The sequence below is a fragment of the Melanerpes formicivorus genome, unplaced genomic scaffold (genome assembly GCF_026170545.1).
Source record: "Melanerpes formicivorus ecotype bairdi unplaced genomic scaffold, bMelFor1.0.p_v2 SCAF_1, whole genome shotgun sequence".
Lineage (NCBI taxonomy): Eukaryota > Metazoa > Chordata > Aves > Piciformes > Picidae > Melanerpes > Melanerpes formicivorus.
Genome location: NW_027142353.1, coordinates 58,233,049 through 58,259,382, shown reverse-complemented (window position 1 = coordinate 58,259,382; position 26,334 = coordinate 58,233,049). Strand labels below are relative to the sequence as shown.

The 26,334-nt window shown below is 43.8% G+C and overlaps 1 protein-coding gene across 5 annotated transcripts in view; it reads right to left on the bottom strand.

Moving 5' to 3' along the window:
• Positions 1–26,334, bottom strand: part of EXPH5 (exophilin 5) — a 46,520-nt gene that overhangs the window by 11,329 nt on the left and 8,857 nt on the right. Inside the window, exons 2-4 of one of the 5 annotated variants that reach the window (XM_068144643.1) lie at positions 10,708–10,865; positions 7,842–7,986; positions 3,248–3,296 (exon numbers count right to left, since the gene is read on the bottom strand). In XM_068144643.1, coding sequence (XP_068000744.1) covers positions 3,248–3,296; positions 7,842–7,986; positions 10,708–10,865 — 352 coding nt within the window. Of the gene's footprint in view, positions 1–3,247; positions 3,297–5,825; positions 7,046–7,841; positions 7,987–8,090; positions 8,260–10,707; positions 10,866–26,334 lie in introns of those variants that run through there. The other 4 variants (XM_068144653.1, XM_068144662.1, XM_068144672.1 and 1 more) reach the window with 4 other exon arrangements.

The following is a 26,334-nucleotide window of genomic DNA, read 5'->3' as shown; positions in this document are numbered from 1 at the left end:
AAGTTTTTCCTAATATCCAATCTAAAACTCCTCTGGCACAATTTGAGGCCATTTCCTCTCATCCCATCACATGATAACAGAAAAAAAGAGACCCTTCACCACCTCACTACAACCTCCTTTCAGGTAGCTGTAGAGACCAATGAGGTCTCCCCTCAACCTCCTCCAGACTAAACAATCCCAATTCCCTCAGGCTCTCCTCATAAGACTTGTTCTCCAGACTCTTCACCAGCTTTTTTGCCCTTCTCTGGACATGTTCCAGCAACTCAGTGTATTTCTTGTAGTGAGGGACCCAAAACTGAACACAGTATTCAAGGTGTGGCCTCACCAGTGCTGAGTACAGGGGCACGATCATTTCCCTACTCCTGCTGGCCACACATTTCCTGATACAAGCCAGGATGCTGCTTGGCTGCCTTGGCCACCTGAGCATATTGCTGGCTCATGTTCAGATCACAGGATCACAGGATGTTAGGGGTTGGAAGGGACCTCTGGAGAGCATTGAGTCCAAGCCTCCTGCCAGAGCAGGACCATAGAATCTAGCGTGGGTCACACAGGAATGCATCCAGATAGTTCTTGAAAGTCTCCAGATGGCTGCCAATCAACACCTCCAGCTGCTTTTCCACCAGGCAACTTTTCCAGCCACTCTGCCCCAAGTATGCAGCACTGCATGGGGTTGTTGTGACCCAAGTGCAGGACCTGGCACTTGGCTTTGTTAAAACTCATACTACTGACCTTGGCCCATCAATCCAGCCTGTCCAAATCTCTTTGCAGAACATTTCTACCCTCAAACAAATCAACACTCTCACCCAGTTTAGAGTCATCTGCAATCTTACTGAGAGTGCACTCTATTCATCCAGATCATTGATAAAGATATTAAAGAGAACTATCCCAAATACTGAGCCCTGGGGAACACCATTAGTGACCAGCTGCCAACTGGATCTAACTCCATTCACCACCACTCTTTTAAGCCTGGCTATTCAAGGCAGTTCTTAACCCAGTGAATTGTCCACCCATCTAAGCCATGAGCAGCCAGTTTCTCCAAGATAATGTCATGGGAAACAGTGTCAAAGGCTTCACTCAAGTCCAGATAAAATAATATCCACAAGCCCTACCTTCATTTGCTAAGCAGGTCACCTTGTAGTAGAAGGAGATTAGGTTCCTTGAGCAGGACCTGACTTTCAAGAATGCACGCTGACTGGGCCTGATCATCTGGTTGCCCTGCACGTGCTTCATAATGGCACTCAAGATGACCTGCTCCTTGACCTTCCCTGGTACTGAGGTCAGACTGACAGGTCACAGACAGGTCAGTAGTTTCCCAGGTCTTCCTTCCAACCCACATGTGCCAGCACCATGTTTACCAGTCTCACCAGCTGGGCCCTCCCCACTTAGTCAGGACAGCTGGTAAATGATGGAAAGTGACTTGGTGGCCACTTCTGCCAGCTGCCTCCCTCAGTACCCTTGAATGTATACCATCCACCCCCATGGACTTACGTATGTATAAGTGGTGCAACAGGTCACCAACCATCTCCTTTTAGACTACAGGGGCTTCATTCTGCTCCCCCATCCCTATCTTCCAGCTCAGGGTGCTGGGTAACTAGCAAATGACTGGTCTTATTACTGAAGACTGAGGCAAAGAAGGTATTAAGTACCTCAGCCTTTTCCTCATCCGTGACCATGATATCCCCCCTTAATCCAGCAAAGGACAGAGATTCTCCTTAGTCCTCCTTTTGTTGGTAATGTATTTGTAGAAGCATTTCCTGTTCTCTTTAACAGCCGAAGCCAAATTAATTTCCGGCTGGACTTTAGCCAAGGTATAGTTTCATGACAATTCTGTAGTCCTCCTGAGTGGCCTGCACCTTCTTCCAACTCTCATTTTCTCCCTAAGCAGCAACCAAATGTCTCTTTTTAACCAGTCTGGCCTTCTTCCCCACCAACTCGTCTTTCAGCACATGGGGATGTCTGTTCCTATGCTGGAACAGTGTCCAGCCTTCCTGGGCTCCTTGGCCTCTCAGGATGGCCTCCTAAGGGACTCAGTTTTTCCTAATCACTCCTTCCTTAACCATCACATTCTAAAATTCACATCCTGACCTCTCAACAAGAATTAATAATCTAACACCAGAGTCCACTTTTGTATTGCAGCACTTTAGGAAGCTGTGATAAATTACCTTAGCAGTGGGGAAAATGTCATCCTATTTCCCAAGGTTAGATGACTTGTTAAGCTGGAGAGGTTCCTTTCTCAGCCACATTTCTCTCAGCTCACAGCCTCAGAGGGTAGAATTCCAGACAACTTCTGAACTGCTGGCTCACTTTATCTGAGGCTCCTCCTCCCTTTTTTAATAAAAACCCTTACTACTTCTTAGTTCTCAATGTTCATAATATTGTACTTCTCTAGCTACAATGGTCTGTTTATCTGATAGGCAGCATTCTCTGATAAGATCTTTGTTTAGCGATATATTAATATAGATTATACCTTTGTTTTTGAAATATGAGAGAAGGGAGGTGGCCAAATTACCTCCTCTGTACCTTTGATTATATACTATGTACCTCCTTAGTCCCCTCTGTGGTTATACCACAGAGGTGAAGCTAAGGAAAGAAATGTTAATAATACAAGGCAATAAAGTAATTAAAATGGCAAATATAATCATTGGATGAAATCTGTTTATTTCAACAGCATGCACTTAAGTGACATCAGAAATAAACCTGTTGTTTCATCCTTAGACTGAGCTTGTGCTTATAAAATGGAACATTCAGGCAAATACTAATTTCCCACTGTCAAAATTTACATTTACACAGTAATTCTGTCCATAGAAACGTGGCTTGAGAGACTGTAGTTGAAGGCCTGCCCCAGCCAACTACTCTTTTTCACCCTTGTAGAAATGAAAATAAACAATGGAAATATGCTATATTGTTCATTCAGCATGAGTTTTGACCTGTTTGCAGGTTGCTGACAGTTACCAAAATATGTCAGGGTTTTGGCCTTGGAAGTCATCCACACACTTATTCCCTCTTTAAGAAAGAACTGAAATCTGATCAGAGCTGCACTTAGGGCTTACCTAGGAAACATTTGGCCTTGCGCGGGTAACAGGACAAGCTCATTCAACATGTTCACAACATAGACCTTTGACTCAAGTGTTTAAAACGAGAACTCTATTTAAACAGGTGCTGTATCAACAACCTAAACAGAGGAAACTAGGTTCTGAAAAACCTGTGGCTTAACCACTGCTGACGATGACGTTGACAAGCCTCTTACCGTTGCCATTTCTTCCGCTTTCGAAGATGGGCTAGCAGAGATGTCATATCTGTAAACAAAAGGATTTCAATGTTGGCTTTGAAAAGGAATGAGACGTCATTCTGCCACGTAGCAAATATGCAGCAGTCTCTCTTTCACAACTGAGAAGCAACTGAACAAAAGACTGCTCTATTAAGAATCCATCTTCCCCTCAAAACAGCCTGCTAATAGAGAAACGCTGGGGCTGTGTACCATTCAGTTTGGCCTTGTCAGCTTGCAGATGTCATAGCTGCACAGCTAAGAATGAACTCAACCTACTGATATCTCAGCGTCTGCAACAGTCATAAAGTAATTGCTTTGACCCAGCATTAGGATTGATAGTATTACATTCTTTTCCAAACTACACTGCTTTAGTAGGCACTATGAATAGCTGCTCTAAGTGGTTTGCAATTCCACTGTTTTTCTCTTCCATGTTCAGACACAAGAGTTGTGCTCTGTCCCTGTGCAGAAGAGACAGTCAGCACAGTTTCAGTGTGAACTTTGGAACTTGTTGCTATTCACCTGAAATAGCCTTTATTTATGAATTTTTAGCACATGGTAGAAGGCTCATCTGCTTTCCTAAGCTACACAGGACTGCACGGGCTTGGCAGAGAACTGGCTAGAGCGTCTGTGAGTAATGCAGTGGTTAGAACAAGCTGAGAAACCCTGAACATGAAAGGTATTCTGTTCTACAGGGTGACTTGCAGGCATACAAATACAAAATATACCAAAAAAACAAGAATGAGACTTGACTTCACTCAGTCTATTTGAGTCTGCAGATTCTTACTTTACAACTAAGCAAACCCAGTCCCTTCAAAAGCCCTGAAGCTCAGCTTGTACTTATTGCCAGTTCTTCCTTGTCTCAGAAAGTGTTTTTTTCCCAGGAAGTTAATTCTTGAGAGAAAGTGAAGTAGGGGAAGACAGTTCTGCTCAGTCCTGTTTGTCTCACAGTCTTTTTAAATTACCTTGTTCTTAGGCTTTTAGAACCTTCTTGTGCTCAGGTAGACTCCTTTATTGTGCTTTACAGCAAGTATAAACCGGCTTGCTGGCAAGTTCTTTGTGGCCTAGCCTTTCCTCCTGAAGTGCTTTGTCATTTGTTTGCAATGTGCTTGCAGGCAGGGAAGAACATTTGAAAGGTGCAATTTGTTTTTGCTTCTCTAATTGTGGACTATAAAACCAGGATTCCTCTCTGACATGGGGTCCTACTGAATTCAAAGGGGCCTGTTGACCTCAGTGGGCTCAGGAGCCAACCAGCCAAACTCAATTTGAAATTCTTAACTTTTCCTTGTAGCACTATGAACAGCTATTAACTCAGTGGGTTACCACTCCTTGTGACTGAAGTGTACAGAGCCAAGACTCTGATGAATGTAGCTCTCCCTTTAAACTAAAATAATGTTGAGTATGTTTTGATGCTTCTTCAACAAATTAAGATTCAAACGCATGTTTCAGAGTTTTTACAGTGACTTCCTGCAAACAAAGTTCAGTGAAATTCTGTGGCTTTAGAGAGTTACCTTAATTACATGCATAACAAAAATGTAAAAGCTTTTTGAGGAGCTCTCTTTTTCAGCATTACTGTGCAAAGCCATTCTACAGTTCTCCCTGCCCGGTGCTGCTACGCTTGGCGTTGGATTAATTGCTCCTTGCAACGAAACTACATGAAGTAGAAATGTTAGTTAGAAATGTCTTCTGATAGTCTAGGCAAAAATTACATTTTCATTTGCACCTCTGGCACTATTCTAATTCCTCTGTGTCTTTGTTGTCACTGTTCCTTCAGAAATAACTGGTCGTTGCATCCTGCTTTATTTTCCTCTCTGCCAACAGACGATACTTTCCCTATGCCAATCCCTCCACTTCTCAAACTGCCTCATTACTTCTTCTGAACTCTTTTAACTTGTTCAGCATTTCAAAATCAAAGTTTTGCTTACTTTCAGACAAAGGCTGCCTAATTTTAGGAAAAAAATGTAACTTCCTTTTTTGGTTATGGATATCGAGCAACGTTTACATTGTTTTGCACATGCACGCACACATACAGATATACTTGTAAGCTTTATCAGTCAGAAACAGAAGTTAAATTACTGCTCAAGTTCAGAAATACCTGCCATCTGAAAAATACTGCTATGGAAATCAAGAAGTTATCTTTTGTACTTTTAAACTTATATATATATATATATGTATCTTTTCTATGCCAACCGAATGCAAGACTACTAGTACAAGTTGACTCTACTTACTGCTATCACTACTGGTAACAATAATATGAATCCATGAGTTAAAATCTGCTGCAAATGAATATTTTCACCTGTCTTCCCCAGGACATCTGGAGCTGTCTAGTGTCAGAGTGTAATCCGTTTACTTCTATACTGTTCTTACCAGTGCTACGTAAGAAGCCGGCTAAGTAACAACGTCCTAACTCAAACACGCTGAAAACACAACTGAACAGCATTTCTTTTCCAGTATGAATCACACCAACACCTTAGAGAATACAGATGAATGCAAGAACACCAAACACTTCAGAACCAAAAATGACCAAACATTTCACTACCTTCAGACTACAGTTACAAACCTTCTGTTAGCATCTTCTGTATCTCCACATCATCCCGGTCTTTTTTGCAGCATCCATCCTTTATTCTGACAGCAAAACACTACCGCAGCTAATAAAACTGTCTCTCCGGTACAGACAGGACCCTCTAAACAGCCATTAGTAGTTTTAGTAATTTAAAAGCCTCTGCCAGTTAGGCTTACTTACAGGATTTACAGTGCTGTCTCCTACTGCATTTCACTAGCTCTCCAAAATAACTCTACCTGGTGAGAGGCAGATTGTTTCAGCGCTTTGTCTATGCATAAAGCAAACCACATGCCACGGCAACACCTAGAAGAGGGTGGGGGAAATTTTCGACAGAGAGGCGTGTCTAGAAAATGTAGCAATCAGCTCAGTTACACGTCAGGATTGACTTGTTTATTTTTTCAAGCCGTGCTCGGGAAGGAATCAGTGGCATCTGAGCCTGAGATACAATAGATTTTCTGGGGAAAGCCCTGATGTGCTCATACTAGAAAAGCTGATGCAATGAGTGGGCACCGGTTTGGTTTTCCTCTTTTCTTTTCCTTCTTTTGTTTTTTTTTCTTCTTAAATTAAAAAATTATTTAGATTCTTAGATTAGATTCTAGAGCAAAGCTTAGCCCTTCTTAGTCCAAGGCTCGCCAGCCTTGCACTGGCACCTTACCGTGCACTAGGTAAAGCTCCCTTGAAATCTGATTCCCAGGTACACAAGTGCCCTTTTATTCCGCAGGGAGGGCTGCGGCCTGGTGTCTGTGTGTCCCAGCACAGAGGGTATTACCACGTCACAGAAAAGAGGAGGGAGTGGGAGGAGGGAGCAGATGACATGCATGGAGCAGTGTTAAAAGTCTGCCTTTTTTGTGTTTGGTTTGGTTTGGTTTTTTTCCTATGCTGCACTGCTCTGTAGAATTGGAATCAGTAAACATCCACAAAGCTAACCTCACTGGCCTCCATTCAAACCTCTCCTTAAATCTCCTGCTTTGATACAAACACTCCACAATGGCAAGCTGCTGTGCTACAAAACCTAAGCAACAGACTAATCATCATTTCTTTAGAGGCTTTCATTCCCTGTTATTGTTTTTTATGGCTGTTCCTTGTTTTAGCGTCAGGCCGCCTAGGAGCCCCAGGCATGGGATCAGAGTAGCAACCTGACATTCACAAACAGAGTGGAAATCAGTTCTTTGTGCCAAGGATCTTGCTGCTTCATACTTAGATTTCACAGTTCTGCACAATGCACTTTTACCAAGGATTCCCAGTCCCGTGAACTACCCTAAAATGCACACAAAAATAATACTATTTTGCTCAGGACTTTTGACATACAGGACAAAAGTTAGGAGAGGTCAGCCTAAATAACCCAAGAGTAACCCCCACTTCCTTCTGAACAGCAGCTTTAACCCTGTGGATGGCAAGGGAGAAGGACGCTCTTCAAACAGCAGCTCCAGCACGATGTATGTTTGCTTCATACCCAGTTGAAATTAAAAGTCTTAACAAGGCACAGAAGACAGAAGCGCTGGAGAGCAGCCCTGTTTGCCCAGCTACAGTTAAAGCTACCGGCCTGCCTCTAAGCTGCCTCTGGGCTAGAAATGGTGGGAACTGATGCAGCAGAGCTGCCTGAGGCCGGTACTCTCTGCCATGGCCTGGGAAAGCTACTCTTTCCTGTTGTATCACAGCCATAGGGCACTAGATCTCCATCTGCCTTGCACCTTGTCCTCTTGAGAGGGAATGTAAAAGGACACTGCCACTGCTAAGTCTAGGGCCTTCATACACTTAAGGCCTGTATGCAAAACCTGAGCAAAATAGATGTAGGCAAGAGTCTTTATCTATTACTTGCCACTTAGTCCTCGTTCTTCTGACACAGAACAGCTAATATTTCATTACATGAACAAGTAAAATCTCAGTGAGATGAAGGGCAAGAGACTGGAAAAATAACTTAATCAAAGTTTTCTAAGCAAAACACGGAACAATTCATGGACTTTTTTTTTTTCCTCCAAGCTGAAACTAATGACTGCTCTGATGATAACTCACCGTGGTTGCTTCTCAGTCTGGTTTTTCCTTGATTTTCTAAAGGAGAAAAGCCAAGCAAAAGGTGATCTGAACCCCAGGAAGGAAGTTGAAGTGCTCTTTTGCACTTGAGGATTTGTGCGGGATGACATTTTCAATTCTTTATGACCTAAAAATGTTACAGAAAATGTTATTTGTTTCAAGTGCTTACTAAATACAGCATTAAAATACACATAAAAGGCTATGCCTTCATAAACAACTTCTTTTGCTTACCTTTTATGCCAGGAAATTCCAGTTTTATTTGCAGTTTTGGACAGACTATGTAACATGATTCTTTCTAATCACTGTCTAGAAGACTAGGAGAAAGATAAACTCATCTGAAGTTGCAAAAGGTATTACTGGTTTTGGGTGATGCACGTGAGACAAACGAGGCTGATTTTGAGAAAGTAATCAGCACTCAACCATTTGAAAGTGAGAAGCATTTTAAAACACAGGCAAATTGGGCATTTGAAAATGGAAGCACCCACAATCACTATCACCTTCTTTTCACCTTTGTAAGAAACAGACATATGACAGCCCATGAATATACAATAATTTAAGACTGTAAGGTGTCCTCTGTATCCTACAGATTTTTATGATGGGATTCCCATGGCCACTGGAGTATATTTTTTCTGTTGCAAACTGCATATCAAAATTGTATCTTGAATGCAAGATATCAAGACTGATTTCTCTGGGAAGACAATGATTTGATTCCTTCAAACAAAACATAAACCCAGTCTACCTGTAAAATCAGCTGGTAATTAGTATGAAGGAATGGATGAGTATTGCTCACAAATTAGGGAAAGAAACTGCACCATCTGCTATTAAAGCATACCACAGGAAACTAAAGCACATAAGGAAACAGGATTTCACTCAGCAGTAAGGCTGAAGCCTGGAGCCATGTAACAGCCTGAAAATGGCTCACCCAGTGACTGTAGGAGAAAGCACTACCAGAAATGAGAGCTAAGTGTCACTGATAACAACAGCAAGGGGCAGAATTTTGGAGTGAATAATTCATGTTATGTGATTTAAGTCCTGTGTGCAACACATGGCTTTCCCTCCAGTGACAATTACTGTGTATTACGAAATGTTCCGTCCTTTACTCCTTCCAGAGCCTAGCCTCTTGGTGGCATTGTTTTACTTGACAAGAAAGATGCCATCCCTAGAGTCCTAAGAGCACTCTGCACTAGCCAGAATGGTCTAGGGATGTAGACAGAGCAAGGCTCTGTGGGTAGAAGCAGTACCTTTTGTTAAACCAATTTATACAGTTGGAAACACCAGATTAAGCCTTGGAGGCACACAAGCCCTTCTTCAGATCTGAAATAGAAACAACAGCTTTCAAAAGGAAATGCCAGGAAAAATCACAAAGAGTTTATTTAGCTAATGCATCAATTGGACCACCTCTGAAAGAGAAAAACAGAGAAAAATAGTGGACTAGAGGGGATGCTGGGGAGGAAAGGTGGGGAAAAAGAAAGATCTGTTCTCTGTTTCAGGCAAATGTCACTTTTCTTTTGAATTCATGGCTCTGCTTCCAGTTGCTATAAAGCACAAACAGGAAGGGCTCAATGAAAAACATGTGAGATGTGAGTGGAAGAAGAGCATATATTGGATATCAAAACAATGCAGAATGCTACACTTGGTATAGTGACACCATGGTTCTTGTGCATGTTCATTTTGGATGGGCAACTGAACCTGTGAAATGAGAGCTGCAGAAGTTGCTTCCTGGTCAGCCCAACTTGTCAGCCTTTGTCACCTGCCCTGATAATCAGCACTGGCAGGCCTTTAGTCCAGTGTTACCAGGAAGAGCTTTCCATGGGACAGTCAACCCTCCCTCACACAAATCTAGATTACCTGTTTATCCCAAAGATCATTTAGCTGCAAGTTTCTTTAAGAAAACAAGGTAAAGTTTAAACACTTTAAACAAAGTAAACATTACTCCTTGGATTCTGAAACCACCACTGTATTTACTGTAGTTACACCACCTCCATCTTACCACAGAACCATAGAATTGTTTTGGTTGAAAAAGACCTCTAGGATCATCTTAAGAAAAAAAAAAACTGACACAGTGAGGACAATCAATCACTGGAACAACCTCCCCAGGGATGAAGTAGAGTCCCTAACACTGGAGGATTTGAAGGTGTGACAGGACTGTTGTGTTAGATAATCTCATCTAGGCTCCCTTTGCCATGAAAGGTTGGACCAGATGATCACAGTGTCACAGTATCACTAAGGTTGGAAGAGATCTCGAGGATCATCGAGTCCAACCTATCACACAGACCCATGACTAGCCATGGCACCAAGTGCCACATCCAATCCCCTCTTGAACACCTCCAGGGATGGTGACTCCACCACCTCCCTGGGCAGCCCGTTCCAATGACGAATGACTCGCTCAGTGAAGAACTTTCTCCTCACCTCCAGCCTAAACTTCCCCTGGTGCAGCTTGAGACTGTGTCCCAATGTTCTGGTGCTGATTGCCTGGGAGAAGAGACCAACCCCTTCCTGGCTACAACCACCTTTCAGGTAGTTGTAAAGGGCAATGAGGTCACCCCTGAGCCTCCTCTTCTCCAGGCTAAACAATCCCAGCTCCCATGACCTTCCATGTCCTCACAACCTGGGCATGTGAATTTAGCTATGTGGTAAGGACATCAAGGACTCTGTTGTGACTCCCAGCTGTGTGCTTTTAGCAGAATTTGCATAGTATTTTGAAAATACATTTTTCTTAAACCTTTGACATGGGGAGAAACTTAGTGTCATTGCAGGAGCTCCTTAGCTATTGCACTCTGAAGCACTCTAAGACACTGTTTTGGTGATAATGATAGTACAGAAAAGGAAATGGCAAAATACAACTCACTGATGGTTTTGCTCTTCTTTAGCTGATGCTCTAATGGTAGTTTTAGCATTCTATTGACATCTGTGTAATGCTGAAATTTATTTCTTTGTATTTCTTCAAACCATTCTCCAGTCACTCCTGGCAGCCCTGTGTCAGACTTCTTTCTCTTCCGAAGTTTGCTAGGAAGTAAAACCACAAAATGTTATTTTTAAGCCATTTTAGACATTACAGGCACACCATCAGTGACTCTTCCTGTTGCTCATTGTAGGTATTTACAGTGTACTTCTAGACATAAGGACTTTTTAAAAGATACACTGGGACATGACACATTCAGAGCAATCTCATGAAAGTTTGAGTGACAGCAGAATTCTCCACGTTTAGAATGAGATTATGGGACCAGGATAAGTGGGCAACTCATATGCTTGCATTATTCTCTGCCTTAAAGAAGTGCCTCCTTCTTCATTCATTTAAAAAATGAGGTAATAACTCATAAGCATTATAAAACTAATTGAAAGTAAGATGAAGTTCAGCCAACAATTGAAGTAGAATAACAAGTACTCTAACAAAGCAATTCCTGGTTTATTCACTTATTTAAGCAGAAGCAATAACAAGGTTATTCAGGTTTCCAAAAGGAAGCTCACTGAGGCCCTGACAGTGAGGTGCCCACCACGCCTTTTCTATGTGACGGAGAGTAATCAATGTTAAATTCAGCGAACAGGTTCTCCTGCAACATGTTCAACAAGTTCATTGCATTTCCATAGATTCATAGAATGATTTATAGAATGGATTAGGTTGAAAGGGACCTCAAAGATTATCCAGTTCCAACCCACCTGCCATAGGCAGGGACACCCTCCACCAGAACAGGGTGCCCAAGGCCCCATCTAACCTAGCCCCAAATACCTCCGGGAAGGGGGCATCCATGACCTCCCTATACAACCTCTCCAGTGTCTCACCACCCACACTGGAAAGAACCTCCTCCTAATCTCCAGTCTAAACCCATCCTCCCCAAGCTGCAGTCCATTCCATTTTGTCCTACCACTACAAGCCCTTGTAAAGAGTCCCTTCCCAGCCCTCCTGTAGGCCCCCTTCAGACACCAGAAGGCTGCTCTAAGGTCTCATTGGAACCCTCTTGTCTTCAGGCTGAACAGCCCCAACTCTCTCAGCCCATCCCCACAGCGGAGGCTCTCCAACCCTCTGATCATCCTTGTGGCCCTCCTCAAGACCCCCTCACAGCAGCTCCACATCTCTCATATGCTCCAGGCCCCAGAGCTGGACACAGTACTCCAGGTGAGGTCTCACAAGAGCAGAGGAGCGAGGCAGAATCACCTCGTTCAGCCTGGCGGCCACACTTCTTTTAATGCAGCCCAGGATGTGATTATACTTCACATAATCACAGAGACATTCAGGTTGGAAGAGACCCTCAGGATTACCAAGTCAAACCAATAACCCTACTCTACAAGGTTCACCCCTAAACCATATCCCCAAGCACCACATCCAAACGACCCTTAAACACATCCAGAGTTGGCAACTCAACCACCTCCCTGAGCAGTCCATTCCAGTGCCTGACCACTCTTTCCATGACTTTTTTTTTCCCTAATGTCCAGTCTAAACCTACCCAAGTTGCATCTTGAGGCTGCTCCCTCTTGTTTTATCACTAATTACCTGGGAGAAGAGACCAGCACCAGCTTCTCTATAATGTCCTTTCAGGTACTTGTAGACAGCAGTGAGGTCTCTCCTCAGCCTCCTCTTTTTCAAACTAAACAGCCCCAGCTCCTTCAGTTGCTTTTCATAAAATGTATTCTCTAGGTGCTTCACCAGCAGCATTGCCCTCCTCTGAACATGCTCCAGCACCTCCACATCTCTCTTGTATTGAGGTGCCCAAAACTGAACACAATACTCAAGGTGTGGCCTCACCAGAGCTGAGTACAAGGGGACAATCACCTCCCTACTCCTGCTGGACACAGCATTTCGCATGGCCTCAGCAAGAAGGAAGTCAGCCATACCAGCCATCAGTTAGGACAAAAGAACCTTTTAAAACAGAAGACACTGTGAACTGAAAAAAATAGGCATAATTAATGTAAAAAAAATCATATACAATCTTAAGTGATTCACCTGTTTTAATAGTACTTTTAAAAGCAGCAATAATCATTACAGCCCACGTTTAATACCTGACATGAGTGAAATAAGTCTGTGTCCAGCCTCATTTGCTGCCCTTGGTGTACGGATTCGGTCTATCCACTGCTATTCTGGGTCCTCATGAACTACAAGTTCTTCCACAAAGCCATGAATTATTACTGCTCTGTAACACTTAGGAATTGACATAGTGTGAAAAGACTTGACTCCACAGGATGACTGCCTCAATCTGTTTAAATCACTGAAGAGACCTACTTTCACCACAACATTGATGCCCCCCACGTATGCCATCAATGGTATTGTATTTTCCTCTCTCCTTACTGCATAGCTATTTTACCTATGTTTACTGTGTATGGAAGCAACTGATAATGAATATAAATGCTCTGCCACGCACTAATGAAGCCTGAACAAGCCACACACGGGCTGCAACTGAAGAATCTTTTAAAAAAAATAGAATAAACCAAACCAGGTTGGAAGAGACCTTCAGGATCATCGTGTCCAACCCATCAACCAATCCAACCCACCCAAACAACTAACCCATGGCACCAAGCACCCCATCAAGTCTCCTCCTGAACACCTCCAATGACGGTGACTCCACCACCTCCTTGGGCAGTCCATTCCAATGGGCAATCATTCTCTCTGTGTAGAACTTCTTCCTAATATCCAACCTGAACCTCCCCTGGTGCAGCCTGAGACTGTGTCCTCTTGTTCTGGTACCGGCTGCCTGGGAGAAGAGACCATCATCTGCCTGTCTACAACCTCCCTTCAGGTAGTTGTAGACAGCAATAAGGTCACCCCTGAGTCTCCTTTTCTCCAGGCTGAGCAGCCCCAGCTCCCTCAGTCTTTCCTCATAGGGCTTGTGTTCCAAACCCCTCACCAACTTTGTTGCTCTTCTCTGGACTCGTTCCAGCAAGTCAACATCCTTCCTAAACTGAGGGGCCCAGAACTGGACACAGTACTCAAGGTGTGGCCTAACCAGTGCAGTATACAGGGGCAGAATGACCTCCCTGCTCCTGCTGGCCACACTGTTCCTGATGCAGGCCAGGATGCCATTGGCCCTCTTGGCTGCCTGAGCACACTGCAGGTTCACGTTCAGCCTGCCATCGACCAGTACCCCCAGGTCCCTCTCTGCCTGGCTGCTCTCCAGCCACTCTGACCCCAGCCTGTAGCACTGCATGAGGTTGTTGTGGCCAGTGTGCAGAACCCGGCACTTGGATATTTTAAATCTCATTCTAGTAGCAAGTTTAGTTTTTAGACCAAGCAATCACAGGAATTAATTGTTTGTTTATCTGGACATAAAAGTACAAGGTACAGGTGAAAAGGAGTTGGAATAGTGCAATGGAGATGCAAGTGACTTGTTTCCAACTTAGATTACACAAGTGCCTAATGTACAAATCCATGGCTCAGCTGATTCTAATGGCTACAGAACAAAGACTTTGTGCACAGCCTGGAGATGCAATACCAACGTTTTAAGCAAGTCTTTTATGTAAATCTTCCACTTTAATTAGTGGTAAACCCCATGTCTAGGTATACAGGTGCTCACAGGTAACATGTATTTTTTTTCAGTTATCACTTTAAATGACATCTCACATTCTCTGAGAAATTACTTGCTGGAACGTGTCCAGAGAAGGGCAACAAAGATGGGGAGGGGTTTGGAGCACAAGCCCTATGAGGAGAGACTGAGGGAGCTGGGGTTGCTTAGCCTGGAGAAGAGGAGGCTCAGAGGAGACCTTATTGCTGTCTACAACTGCCTGAAGGGAGGTTGTAGCCAGGTGAGGATTGGTCTCTTCTCCCAGGCAACCAGCACCAGAACAAGAGGACACAGTCTCAAACTGCACCAGGGGAGGTTTAGGCTGGATGTTAGGAAGAAGTTCTTCATAGAAAGAGTGACTGGCCATTGGGCTGCCCAGGGAGGTGGTGGAGTCACCATCACTGGAGGTATTTGGGAAGAGACTGGATTGGTGCTTTGTGCCATGGTTTAGTTGATTAGATGGTGTTGGGTGATAGGTTGGACTTGATGATCTCAAAGGTCTTTTCCAACCTGGTTAATTCTATCCTATCCTATCCTATCCTATCCTATCCTATCCTATCCTATCCTATCCTATCCTATCCTATCCTATCCTATCCTATCCTATCCTATCCTATCCTATCCTATCCTATCCTATCCTATCCTATCCTATCCTATCCTATCCTATCCTATCCTATCCTATCCTATCCTATCCTATCCTATCCTATCCTATCCTATCCTATCCTATCCTATCCTATCCTATCCTATCCTATCCTATCCTATCCTATCCTATCCTATCCTATCCTATCCTATCCTATCCTATCCTATCCTATCCTATCCTATCCTATCCTATCCTATCCTATCCTATCCTATCCTATCCTATCCTATCCTATCCTATCCTATCCTATCCTATCCTATCCTATCCTATCCTATCCTATCCTATCCTATCCTATCCTATCCTATCCTATCCTATCCTATCCTATCCTATCCTATCCTATCCTATCCTATCCTATCCTATTTATATTCTATTTCTATTCTATTCTATTTCCTCACAAAACCAAACTTAAAATTAAATATCTAGCCTGGATGTTCTTTCTCATGGAATTAATACATGGTGTATTGTCCCTACTAGTACCTAATGTTTATCTGGTAGCATGTGAAGAGTAGGAGGGCAAGAGAAGACTTTTTTGGTGGATGAGTATTTCCCTACAGAGGGTTAGGCAGACACATGCACAAGTACTAGCAATTTGAAATAAGCTTACTACAAAGGCAAAAATGTTAATCATCACAGATATTGCCGCACCACAGGAGTGACTAAACACCATAAACTCCATCTGCAGTACTGAAAACAGCCTGGCAGTAATGTGAAACGGGAGAGGCGAGGCACAAAGCGCTCTCAAGCGCCAACTTCATGACCTCACTCCTGCGGCCTCAGCAAAGGGGATCCGAGATACCAGGAATAAGAGCGCACAGAGCCAGGCATGAGGTATGTTGGGAGTGGCTGCAGCCCCAGCGATTGCCCGGAAAACAAGCCCACAGCAGCGCTGCAGACCATCTCTCACACGCCCCTCGCGTCCTTCCTGAGCCACGCAGAGCCAACCGGCTTCCCCGCCGGCCGCCGTACGCTGGGCGTTAGCTTGGGCCCCCCGCGCCACCTAGCGGCGGCTGCCGGAGCCTCGGCCTCCGGTGCCCTTACTCCGGGTGGATCTGCAGCAGACCCCCTCCGGGGAAGCGGCCAGCCCCTGTGTTTAAACTGCTGTTCGCTTGACCTCTGTGGCTTCCGGCGAGAAAGGAAAACACACAAGCCCTACGCTTAATCTAACAGCGACAGAGTCGGGCGTTGTACGGACATGCCTTCCACTGAAAAATGCATTACACGTCTTGCACAAACACCCTCATCGATGTTTAAGCCCCGTAAAGTCTTTATTGGTACACACTTGGCACGATCTTCAGGCATTATCTGTGAAGGAACTGCTTTTGAATTGTGCTTGCATGCCCAACTCGTGCCATAAACCCTTTAAATTACCTGTGCATATTTACATTTACACACACATGCAGGCCCCATGTACTGAACCCTATATATAGTTATGTGACTACCAAATAATATTAATGTGATACATGATGTGTAATTGCAATGTCACATGACCATTAAATATATATTTGTGATGACTCCCAGCCAAACCACAACATTTCCCTATATACTTGCTCTGTCAAGTCTACATGCCCCCTCATGATACTAATGAACAACAGTTGTGCAGTGGAAGGAAAGCCTGTCTCAAGAAACAATTACAGGAGAAGATGGTATCTGCAGTCAGTATTACAATGAATTTGCCTTTAAGGCAGTGCTATTGTTAGTTGGATTGCAGATTATATATTGAGACACTGCTCCCTAGGAGTGTCAAAACAAATAGTGTCCTCTAAACCAAATGTACTAATCCTGCTTTCCTGTCTGCTCCATCCATCCATCCTTCCTCTTCATTTCTCTACAGCTGCTTTGGACACTCAGATCCACTTCTTTTCGAGATGACCCAGTATCATTGTGACTGAGAAAAGTACCTGCAAGCTCTTGCAGGATTAAAGGCAGCACCATTCCCAGGAGAACTTACAGGAGACTGCTCCACAAACCAGTGAAGGCAGCAATCCTGAATGACTTCACAGGGTATACACCTCATTACCTTTTCCCATCTATTATCCTACACAGCATCTAAACTAATGAATCACTTGGGAGCAATTCCTTTGCATTGTTTTTAAAAACAACTCTTCCTTATTGGCACAAGGGTGTCTCAGTATTTCTTACACAGACATTTCCAGGGAAAAGTTAAATGTTTGTATGTACTAGGCTTTCATGTGGGTTATCATAAATATTGTGAGAGGAGCTGCAGCCTCCCCTGCCACTTCCTGTTAGGATAATAAGGAGCTTTAATTACTACTGTAAGAGGAAAAGTACTTTCTCCACCATCTTTGTCCTGAATATAAAGCAGAAGAGAGGTGCGTAAGGTAGTAGAACCTGGGTTGCCAAATAGGGCATCTGGGGACATCCCTGCTGTTCGTGGCAGACAGAACTTGATTCCACTTTTGCCCTAGTAGAAATTATGACTCCTATTGATTTCTGCAGTAGCAGGATTTGGCTCTGAAGGTCTCTTACCACACACCTGACAAGAGAAGAGATAAACAGCAACGGCTGAGCATGAGGAATTGCACCGAGTGAAGGATAAGCAGAACAGTACTTGCTTATTGCATCAAAGCTCTGGGTGTCTAAGAAGACAAGGCTGAAAGGATTGCAGATAAAAACCGTGCCAAAAGCACCACACAAATAACTACAGCAGTGCAGATAACTTGCAAAAACAAGTTTCTGTCTTTACTTTGTTTGTATTCCTTAGGTTGTCAGTGAGAAAAGGCAGTGACTGAAGAGCCAATTCTTCCCTATTTTTTTTTCCCTTCAACTTATCACCTTCCCATGGCTTTATACATTATGCTGCACTGTTGAACTGTACATCTCTACCATTACTATAGTCAGTTAATTAAAAACAAAATCTGGCTGTTACCAAAGCCACAGGCAGCTCTAAAATTCATATGCAGGGTTTTTTTTTCCCCTTACAGTTCCTTTGAATTTTATAATTTAAAGACATACTCTCAGGTTGTCACCTTACTTGGGAAAAAAAAAAAGGGGGAAAGAAGTATTACTGACAACACCAAAGATTACCACAGCTGAAGTACTTTGAAATAATGATTATCCAGCACTTCATATAAACATATAGTAGCAAAAGCAACAACATTCTGGTTTCCAAGGTGCTAGAGAAACTCCTGTGGCAGGTTAATCCTACCAGCAGGAAAAACAACAACTCGTAGAGCCAAGATAGTTTTTCCTAACACATCAGAGATACAATAGGTCTGTTTTCTAAGGCAGCCTTCATGCTTAGTAGATGGTGTATTATTACTTACATTAAAGCAATCTTTTGTTGATTTTTCTTTCTTACTGTTTTCTGTTTGTTTAGTATCAACAAATCAAAGCAGCTTCATTATTACATGTACACAGAACATTATGCAGAAGCAGGTGAATCAGTGCACATAGTATAACACACTGCAAAAAGATCTAATTGAAAAGGCAAAATTGTTTTTGCTTTTGCACTGGTAAAATTAAGTATAGAATAGAATAGAATAGAATAGAATAGAATAGAATAGAATAGAATAGAATAGAATAGAATAGAATAGAATAAACCAGGTTGGAAAAGACCTTTGAGATCACTGAGTCCAACCTATCATCCAACCCTATCTAATCAACTAAACCATGGCACCAAGCACCCCATCCAGTCTCTTCTTAAACACCTCCAGTGATGGTGTCACAGTATCACAGTATCACTAAGGTTGGAAGAGACCTCAAAGATCATCGTGTCCAACCTGTCACGACAGACCTCACGACTAGACCATGGCACCAAGTGCCACGTCCAGTCCCCTCTTGAACACCTCCAGGGATGGTGACTCCACCACCTCCCTGAGCAGCCCAATGGCCAATCACTCTTTCTGTGAAGAACCTCTTCCTAACATCCAGCCTAAACTTCCACTGGCACAGCTTGAGACTGTGTCCTCTTGTTCTGGTGCTGGTTGCCTGGGAGAAGAGACCAACCCCCACCTGGCTACAACCTTCTTTCAGGGAGTTGTAGACAGCAATAAGGTCTCCTCTGAGCCTTCTCTTCTCCAGGCTAAGCAACCCGAACTCCCTCAGCTCTCCTCATAGGGCTTGTGCTCCAAACAGTATTTCTCTGAAAAATCAATGCCACCTCTGTTTTGGTGAACAAAATCTTGTATTGCCAATAATTTTTCAATCTAACCTGCTAAAGTCATTGCTGATCCACCACGCAGATTTAGTTCTCTCTTCTCCCAAAACACTAGTCCTCTGCCTAAGTCTTCATCCTTTTTAATTATGATTACTGCTGCTGTAATTTTTGTTACTATGTATTGATTTTTAAAAGCCCATTAACCCACAAAATTGCCTTAAGACATATTTGTCTGAGTAAATGACCAATACAACTAAAGATGTGTATGAGCAAAGAGGATGTGACACAAGAAGAAAGACCAAATAGTGTGTCGGTGCAGTGTTTCTTCTGAACATGACGCAAGTAATAGGTCCATGCAATGGAAGGACTTTCACTGTTGTAAATAGGCATCAGGTCAGGCTGCTGGAGAGTCACCTAGTGGTCACAGCCCTGGATGGAAAGGTGTTACTGGAAGTGCCAAGAAAAGTTCACCTGAAGGACAGGGTAAACACCTAGGTGCTAGGTCCTGCACTGAACTGTATGGGATATGTTTTCAATCCTACTTTGATGGACATATCAAGTTGCCATCTTAAAATATTAATATCTTAAATCCCTAAATATTTAGATTCCAGAAATGTGCAAAACCAGGATATGGAAGTAGCAACAAAGTGGAAAGGGAATTAGTCTTCTAGACTGTATATACAACAGACAGAACTACTTTAAACACAAAGGTACCACTTCTGCACACGATTTTGATACCCACTCTGTAATACCCTTTCAAGCAGCAAGTAGGGCTACATAAGCAGAGAGCTGCAAACAGTAATTGTCATTTTATCCCCAGAGCACTTTCCTGATAAGAGACATCAGATTGTGAGTTGTGATATGTGAGTTAAAGACTGAACATCTTTTCTGCCCTTACCCAAGTTCTACCTTGGCTATTCATGGAGAACATTGTTCTATTTCCACCTCTCATCCTTTTAATTAAAAAGTTGAAAAATAACAAAATCTGAGATCATTATGCTGTCTTTACTCAGCAGATAGATTCTTTTAAATTAGCTGATTAGCTGCTTTGAAATAGCCTAATGGAGTGGCAATGTGCACACTGATTACATAGAATGTAATGCAGAGAGACTATCAGCGTAAAGGAAACATCAGCCTCTCACTGTATGTTGGATGCTTCTTTCTGCTCTGTAACCCACATTGCCTTTTTGTGTCTACAATTTGTTCATTTAAGCACTCCATGTACAGTGTCTAAAAGCTACCTCTGTTTTTCCCCAAATCATTAACTTCTGATATTAAACTATATGAATATACTGCAGACAACTCATTCTAGCTGCTGTTTTCCTTCACTGAGTCCCAGCACTCCATTTCCCCTTGATGCTTTTGTCTTTGCAAGAGCGAAGACTAACACTTTGAAACAGAAAGCTAGGAAGTGTTGTAAGGGAAAGGAAGAGATTCATTCTCCTGCTGACCACATAACTCCTGTTTGCTCTGGCAATTTAGGAATAGAATAGAGTAGAGTAGAGTAGAGTGGAGTGGAGTGGAGTGGAGTGGAGTGGAGTGGAGTGGAGTGGAGTGGAGTGGAATGGAATGGAATAGAATAGAATAGAATAGAATAGAATAGAATAGAATAGAATAGAATAGAATAGAATAGAATAGAATAGAATTAACCAGGTTGGAAGAGACCTTTGAGATCATCGATCATCAAGTCCAACCTATCATGCAACAGCTAATCAACAAAACCATGGCACCAAGCACCCCATCCAGTCTCTTCCTAAACACTTCCAGTGATGGTGACTCCACTGCCTCCCTGGGCAGCCCATTCCAACGACCAATCACTCTTTCTATGAGTTCTATGAAGAACTTCTTCCTAATATCCAGCCTAAACCTCCCCTGGTGGGAATCAGTACTTCTCAGTTAAAGCTCAGAAATCTGGAGCTCAATGACTATCTTTGTGAAGTTTCTAAAGCACAGAGCACTGTACTGAGGGTGATTAATCGCTCATCTCAAGCTGTAACAATGCCTCAAAATACTATTTGTGACATGAAACTATAGCAGCTACCTTGGGTTTACAGTGAAAACATTATTTCATCACGAATAGAATAGAATAGAATAGAATAGAGTAGACCAGGTTGGAAGAGACCTTCAAGATCATCGTGTCCAACCCATCAACCAATCCAACCCACCTAAACAACTAACCCATGGCACCAAGCACCCTGTCAAGTCTCCTCCTGAACACCTCCAGTAATGGCGACTCCACCACCTTCCTGGGCAGCCCATTGCACTGGGCAATCACTCTCTCTGTATAGAACTTCTTCCTAACATCCAACCTAAACCTCCCCTGGTGCAGCCTGAGACTGTGTCCTCTTGTTCTGGTACTGGCTGCCTGGGAGAAGAGACCAACATCTGCCTGTCTTTTAATTGAGTTTATACATACTTAGAATATCAAAGCTCATCATCCTTTTGGGCTGTTGGTCAACAAGAGTGAATGAGGTGAAATACTGCTAGTAATGTCACAGCTGTTGGTGACTCTCCAGCTTGGGCTGACAGCTATTTCCTCTACAGTGAGTGTAAAACAGAGGGATAAGTTTTACAGATTGTTTGCAACCTCTGTGTACAGGCTGCAGATATGTTAAAACAAAACAAAGCCAAAATCAAAACAAAGGTGTTTCTCTATTATGTAGTCAACACTCACAAGCAACCTACCAATATCATATGGCAATAACAAATCCATGATGCAATGGAAAGGAAGACTGCCTATCATTTTTTAAGTGTTTCACATAGTTTCTGAATAGTAGCAATTAGTATCTCCAATGAGATGACTTCATTAATAGGAATTCTCATTAGCATTAGTACATGCAAATAGGTGCAACAGAGAAAGTTCTCCATGCAAGGAGTCTGATTTGTTTGCAGGGATAGATGTAGTCTCAATGCAGAAACATCACATGACAGGAGTAAGTCTTGAATGTCTGTCCCAGCAATCTTACACAGAAATACAGATGTATGATGTGTATGCCATATGATGGGTGGAAGGCTGTGGATTAGGCTTTCTTAGGTGTCTCAGTGGATCAGAAGGTAATGATTAACAGCAACAATATTTACTCTTCCAGGGCAGAGCAGCAGCTAGTTGACTGTGAGACCTGTTATAAAGATTGATAGCACGCAAAGAGACAGTGCAAGTAATTTACAGTATGGCCATGTATTACAAATTTAACTGCTTTACAAGGACATAGAAGGCAGAAACTATTCATCATGATACTGTACAACTGTCTTTATGCAAAACCATTCCAAGGCAACAATATAAGGGGAAACCCAAGAAAACAGACACAGGCCTGGTGAGGAGCTATGAATGAGGGGAATTCATATCAAATGAAGACTGAGTCTCATCTCTGCAAGCAGATTTGTGTGTGAAAGACCATGGGTCTGGACAGAGCTGAGAGCTTAGCTGGAGCTAGAAGCTCCGTGCCATGGTTTAGTCATGAGGTCTGTGGTGAAGGGTTGGACATGATGATCTTTGAAGTCTCTTCCAACCTTAGTGATCATGTGATACTGATACTGTGTTTGTAAAAAGTAAGCTTGAAGCCTAGGTCTCTCAAAACACACCTTCACAATCTCAGGTAACTGTGCAGAGTCTCACACAGAGCAGAAGCAAGATTCTGGTGACAAAAGTAAGACAGAAGGTCAGAATACACTCACACACGATTAGAATGATTAGAAATACTTTTGATGTGAACATTTACACGCACAAATCCTCAGGGAAGGTCCCAGTTCTTCCCTACTTGCTTTAATACATTTCTCACATGAAATCTGTAAGTTGCAAAAGTTTGCAGCTGGTCAACTACAAAGAATTAAGTAATTTTTCAATTTGAAACAAGTACAAGAAAGGCCAAAATGAGGCCAGTCCTTAGTCTATATAGTCCCATATTAAAGTTATGGAACACAGAAGAAACTGAGGTGTGCCCAATGTTCAAAACTGCATTGGGCCAAACTCCATTTGATTTGAAAATGAGATTCAGGGAGCAAAAAGATTCTAAAGGATGATTAAATTCAGTATGCATAAACCACAAACCCTAAATTTTAAATGAGGCAGATACATGCAGTGTTTTTCAAATGCTACCAGAACAGGATCACACAGAAACCAAAGAACATCAGCTGAGGTCTTGACATACAGCCCAACAAGCTTTGCTTCCAGCCATTAGCCAGGTCTCTTCAAGAGCCACATCTACAGGAGGTGCTGGGGCTGCATGTCTAGACAAACCCAAGAATCTGAAGTACCTCAGAGACCGAACCCAACAAAACTCCGGTGCCTTGGGCTTTACTGTGGAAAAGCATGTGCTGCAGTCTCTGAGAGGATTACCAGACACATACAACCGGAACACACCAACCACTGGATCCCAGCTGTGCCAGAACCTGAGGAGATACCAGCCACTCTGAACATGAACCAGACTTGTTCTTTTGCCACACCTTTTCGACTTCCTGGCATTAAGATTTTTGAAACACACGAGAACTTGAAGGTGCTGGTACACAGTGTGTAGACCTGTCAATACCTGGAAACACTCCTGGGGTCTTTCCAAGGTTACTCACTGTATCATAGTATCATAGTATCAGTCAGGGTTGGAAGGGACCACAAGGATCATCTAGTTCCAATCCCCCCTGCCATGGGCAGGGACACCCCACACTAGATCAGGCTGGCCACAGCCTCATCCAGCCTGGTCTTAAACACCTCCAGGGATGGGGCCTCAACCACCTCCCTGGACAACCCATTCCAGGGCTTCACCACTCTCATGGTGAAGAACCTCCTCCTCACATCCAGCCTGAATCTCCCCACCTCCAGCTTCATTCCATTCCTCCTAATCCTATCACTACCTGAGATCCTGAGAAGTCCCTCCCCAGCCTTCCTGTAGGCCCCCTTCAGATACTGGAAGGCCACAATTAGGTCACCTGGGAGCCTTCTCTTCTGCAGACTGAACAGCCCCAACTCCTTCAGTCTGTCCTCATAGGAGAGGTGCTCCAGCCCTCTGATCATCCTTGTGGCCCTTCTCTGGACACGTTCCAGCACCTCCATATCCCTCTTGTAATAGGGGCTCCAGAACTGGAGGCAGTACTCCAGGTGGGGTCTCACCAGAGCTGAGTAGAGGGGGAGGATCACCTCCCTCGACCTGCTGGCCACACTTCTCCTGATGCAGCCCAGGATCTGATTGGCTTTGCGGGCTGCAAGTGCACACTGAGAGGTCATGTTGAGCTTCTTGTCCACCAGCACCCCCAAGTCTCTCTCCTCAGGGCTGCTTTCCAGCCAGTCACTGCCCAGCCTGGATTTGTTCCTGGGATTGCCTCGACCCAGATGCAGGACCCTGCACTTGGTCTTGTTGAAGCTCATGAGGTTGGCTTGTGCCCACCTCTCCAGCCTGTCAAGGTCCCTCTGGATGGCCTCCCTTCCCTCCAGCGTGTCTGCTGCACCACACAGCTTGGTGTAGAATGATCATTCTTTTCCTTACAGCAGTGACAGGCATTATCTTCCAGAGGCCCAGTGACTCTACCACACTTGCCACTAGCATTACAAACTTTTAATAGATACGTATAAGAAAGTTGAGCTAAAGTGAAAATCATCATACATATTTTCCATATTTCAGGCAGTTCTCCATACATCCCCGTGACTTAGCTTGCTCAGCATGGAAGCTGCAATGCCAATTATCATTTTAACTTCTGCACCTGAGTTGTGGAGGAGAGAGAAGGAGTTGAGAACATAGAAGTATTACTATTAGAATAGAATAGAATAGAATAGAATAGAATAGAATAGAATAGAATAGAATAGACCAGGTTGGAAGAGACCTTCAAGATCATCACGTCCAACCTATCATCCAACACCACCTAATCAACTAAACCATGCAACCAAGCACCCTGTCAAGTCTCCTCCTGAACACCTCCAGTGATGGTGACTCCACCACCTCCTCGGGCAGCCCATTCCAATGGGCAATCACTCTCTCTGTGTAAAACTTCCTCCTAAACTCCAGCCTAAACCTCCCCTGGCGCAGCCTGAGACTGTGTGCTCTTGTTCTGGTGCTGGTTGCCTGGGAGAAGAGACCAACCTCTGCCTGTCTACATCCTCCCTTCAGGTAGTTGTAGAGAGCAATAAGGTCACCCCTGAGTCTCCTCTTTTCCAGGCTAAGCAACCCCAGCTCCCTCAGCCTCTCCTCATAGGGCTTGTGTTCCAAGCCCCTCACCAACTTTGTTGCCCTTCTCTGGACACACTCCAGCAAGTCAACATCATTCCTAAACTGAGGGGCCCAGAACTGGACACAGTACTTGAGGTGTGGCCTAACCAGTGCAGTGTACAGGGGCAGAATGACCTCCCTGTTCCTGCTGGCCACACTGTTCCTGATGCAGGGCAGAGGGAAAGGCACCAACTTCCTACAAGGTTTACAAGTCCTTAACTGGGTCACAGCTCTACAGAAAAAATAACAAAACCAGACTGCTCTGCATTAGCTAGTCCAAAATAACTCCCTGTATTGACTGCCCACTCAGTAGTCACTGCTAGTTTGCACTACTCTGCCTGACCTATTTATTCCTGAAGCCTGGTCAATTTATCCACATGGAAGCTACTTTTGCCATTAATTCTGACCTGGAAAATGTCAAGCCATGGTCTTACCAGAATACAGAATTAACCAGGTTCAAAAAGACATTCTAGATCAAGTCCATTCTAGATCAAGTCCAAGCTATCACCCAACACCATCTAAACTAAACCATGGCACTAAGCGCCTCATCCAGTCTCTTTTTAAACACTTCCAGGGATGGTGACCACACCACCTCCCTGGGCAGCCCATTCCAATGGCAAATCACTCTTTCTGTGAAGAACTTCATCCTAACATCCAGCCTAAACCTCCCCTGGTACAGCTGTGGTGTGGCTGACCACAGTCACTGTCACAAAGCCTGACCCTGATGTGACTTCATGGCTTGACCTTGGCCCCGAACCATCACCATGGCCCTGGCCTGTGATTGCCAGGCTGTGGTGGACCCAACTGTCCTCCTTAGGCCTGATCCTGATCCTGACCCTGACTTGTCCTCAAGCCTGGCTTGGGCCCTACTGTGCCACAATGATGATCAAGCTGGAGCTGCCCCTATCTCTCACTGGAGCAGTGGGATGGTGGGGCTGGCCCTGGTAGCAAAGCCCTGCCAGCCCTGTGGGGATTCTCTGCTGCCCCAACAACATGAAGAAATAAGAAATACATTCAGTGCACATATAGGCTCTTCCAAACA